Consider the following 3276-nt stretch of genomic DNA (forward strand, 5'->3'; position numbering starts at 1 on the left):
AATTTGTAGCTTTCAGCCATTCCTTAAGACTTAACACATTTTTTCCCATTTCTGCTTTTTCCTGCCAAACTCTTTGCAGTAACTTTTCTCTTTAAAAGCCATATTAAAATAACACACACCAGCTAAAAACAAACACTTAAGTGAAAGAAGCAACTGATTTTCATGCAGTATTCCTCCTACCCTAAGACAACACTTCCTTTTTTTTGGGTGGGGGGGCGTGGGGCATGGAGGGAAGTTGCAACTCACCAAGTTCAACAACCACTAGAAAGTGAACTTGTGTCTTACAGGTCAAGATTTTGCTATTTATCTGGACATTTACCCAAAATGCTCAAGTTCCTTTAGCAGCTATGCTCACTATGATTACACATGAACTACATGTTACCTCATCACATCATTAGATGATGGTTCAGATGAAGAGATGTTCTTGAAATACTAATTTCTGTCATAGGTGTCCATTTTCCTCAAAAGCAGTGTCTGAAGCAGCTTAGAATTATGCAGATATAAAGCTATTACTTCACCCACTCTTAAGTGCATACATACATAGAAACCTCATTGCTTTCTGAACCTACTAGTTCAAGCAGGGTCCCGGCATTTTTCTATCTATACCTCTGTTTCATAATCAAACCCTATGTGAAATATCTTGACATGTCAGGGCATACCCTGCTTGGAAGGAAAGCCCTGCATGCACATGTCCTGCTCTCTCTGGAGACACCACCAGATGAAGATAAGGAAGCCTACCCAGCCTTAGCCACTGGCAGCAGAAGTTGTAACCAAGAGCTAATGGGCTGAAGTGAGCTGTCACTACATTTGACTTTAGTGCAGCACTACTTAAAAGAAGCTCTCTGAAAGAAATATAAGGGGTGTTCTTTACTTCTATATATTTTCTAGTTAATAACCTCTTTTCCTAACATCTGTGGCTTTAGTTACATGCACTTAAATGCTAAAACAGTTGTCTTTGAGGTTCTCCGGAAGTCTCACGTATCCTATGCCTAGTGGAGAGGACATGCTCATGAATGCCTTTGCCAGTGGCAAGCCCCATCAGACTTCTGTGTCTGAAGCGACTTTCATCAAGCATATTAAGAAGTAAAGCTTCAGTCCAGGGTCCTGGGACTGGCGAGTTGTCAAAACACAAGGCATTCCTATCATCCCAGCATGATTCAACTTGCTGTCCAAAAAGCAGATCCAGCAGCCTTTGATCTTCAAAGATGACAGGGAACAGCCTTTGAGGCAGCCAAATGCGTCTTTCTGCATCACCAGATTGCTACAAAGACAGGCAGATGGGTGGAGCAGCCTCTGCGTTCCTACCATAGAAGCAGCCCAGTTCTGTGTTAAATTACAGCAGCACAGAAGAGTACATATGGCAAGTGGGATAACAGATCCCAAATTCAGTTGTGCAGCTGCTAGGTGGGACCACCCGGGTCATACACACATTGAAGAAACACTTGTTTTGCTACACTGAAGTAAGAGTAAGCCAGCTACAGAAATGGCAGAACTGCGCACTAATACCCTGCTTCAAGTGGATCTTTCACTAGTACCTAACTACATCCCACATTTAGAGGTATTCCAACACATTCGTGTGAATCTTTTGTCTTTAGGGTAAGTACAGGTTAACTGTAGCAAGAAATCATTTGCACAAACAATTACAGTTACATTACTACAAGTGAGAATAAGGGTCTCTTACCTCACCAAATGCACCTCTTCCAATCACTTTGATAATTTCAAAGTCATCTCGATGGAGCTGCATTTCCTTTACCAATTTTGTAAATGGTTTTGCTGTTTAAGGAAAAAAAAAACAAAACCACCATTATGAAGAGAAATATTTTAAGCCAAAATAATGCATAAACTAGAGGTCAAAAGCATTCATTGCACACCCAGTACAACAGCAGTTTTTCAAATACTATTAGAATTCTAGAAAGAAAAAAAATACACTAATTAGCACTTAATTTTTTTAAAAAGTTCAATCTTATGATTGGTTCTACCTTGCTGCCAGCAAATAGAGAGCAAACTAGTTTTTCAGAAGGATTTCTCTCACACTCCCCATTTAGGGTTCTGTGATTCAGTGAAGGACCATATGAAAGAGAGAGTTGATGGGTAACCCCTACAGAAAATCTGACCTATCTTTCACCCACTAGAATAATTCTCCTCTTGAGCAGAGTTCAGCTTTACTTTTTATTATTTCAGCAAGTACTAGCTAAAGCTTTAACAACCCACCCTCAGGAGATAGCTGTTTCTACTTGATAGCAATGAAACCACTTTCTACAAGATCTGTGGCTACTTTAAGATTTTTACTTTGAACTATTTTGCTGTTAAGCAACAATCACTAGAAGGGCTGCAACCTACTACATGTCCAGCAATTAACTAACCTACACATACTTTGTTCCAGTGGTCCCACTGGATTCAGGATATTTCTCAAAATATCCGGTTGACAAATTCCACTGTATCTGCAGATCTCACCAATCTTCTCCTCTCCAGTTCCCTTTCAGAATTTTATTTATTTCTATCATACCACAGGATGAGGATTACTGTTTATGCACAACATATATTACAATTCATTACCCTAATTATGAAGACCAAATCAGTAAGAAAAAACAGTGGCGCAAGCTAAACTGTGTAAGAGCAAGTGTGGTGGCTATAAAGTGGCAGCTTATGAATCTAACTTAGCACAAAAAAAAAGATTGCTCTTCTTCACCTCATCAGAAACATTATTAGACTAAAAATATTAAGTTTTTAAATGCATGTATTTTCCTATTTGCAACTGAATAAAACATCACAAAACTACTACTTGCAATTCAACCCAGATTCCCATTTTACTCACCTTACATTATCATTAAGCTAATGAGTTGTAAGCCAAACAGAATTCCTACAAGAGGGGTCGTTGCCTTGACAATGTATTTCAGATGTTAACACAAAGAAACGAAACTTTACAAACTACACAGTAGATATGGAAGTCTGGAGATTACAGACTTCAAAATTCATATAACAGCTAATAAAACAAAGAAATTGGTGTACTGAAGAGTAGGCACACTGCTTCTTTGTACTTCTTAGGAGAGGAAATATTGAAAAAGTTTCCCCATAAGTAACACCCCTTTCACTGCATGTTTCTTGTCCATCCGAAGTGCAAAATTTAAGAACAAGACTACTGGATTTTCTGCTAGATTCCCCATTCCAGCTGGGCAGAAATGCCTACTATGGTCTCCCCCACCACAAAGCCATTGAGAGTATCACCCCAAAACCCCAAACTGTTTCTAACTTACCCAGCAACACCAACACAAACCA

The 3276-nt window shown here is 39.1% G+C and overlaps 1 protein-coding gene across 3 annotated transcripts in view; it reads right to left on the bottom strand.

Moving 5' to 3' along the window:
- CDC42BPB (CDC42 binding protein kinase beta (DMPK-like)) overlaps positions 1 to 1768 on the bottom strand; it is a 66738-nt gene extending 64970 nt beyond the window's left edge. For all 3 annotated transcript variants that reach the window (XM_010024945.1, XM_010024944.1, XM_010024946.1), the window contains exon 1: positions 1682 to 1768. In XM_010024945.1, coding sequence (XP_010023247.1) covers positions 1682 to 1744 — 63 coding nt within the window. In that variant the 5' untranslated portion in view covers positions 1745 to 1768. The remainder of the gene's footprint in view (positions 1 to 1681) is intronic.
- Between the last annotated feature and the right edge of the window lie 1508 nt (positions 1769 to 3276).

The sequence above is a fragment of the Nestor notabilis genome, unplaced genomic scaffold (genome assembly GCF_000696875.1).
Source record: "Nestor notabilis isolate BGI_N333 unplaced genomic scaffold, ASM69687v1 scaffold7562, whole genome shotgun sequence".
Lineage (NCBI taxonomy): Eukaryota > Metazoa > Chordata > Aves > Psittaciformes > Psittacidae > Nestor > Nestor notabilis.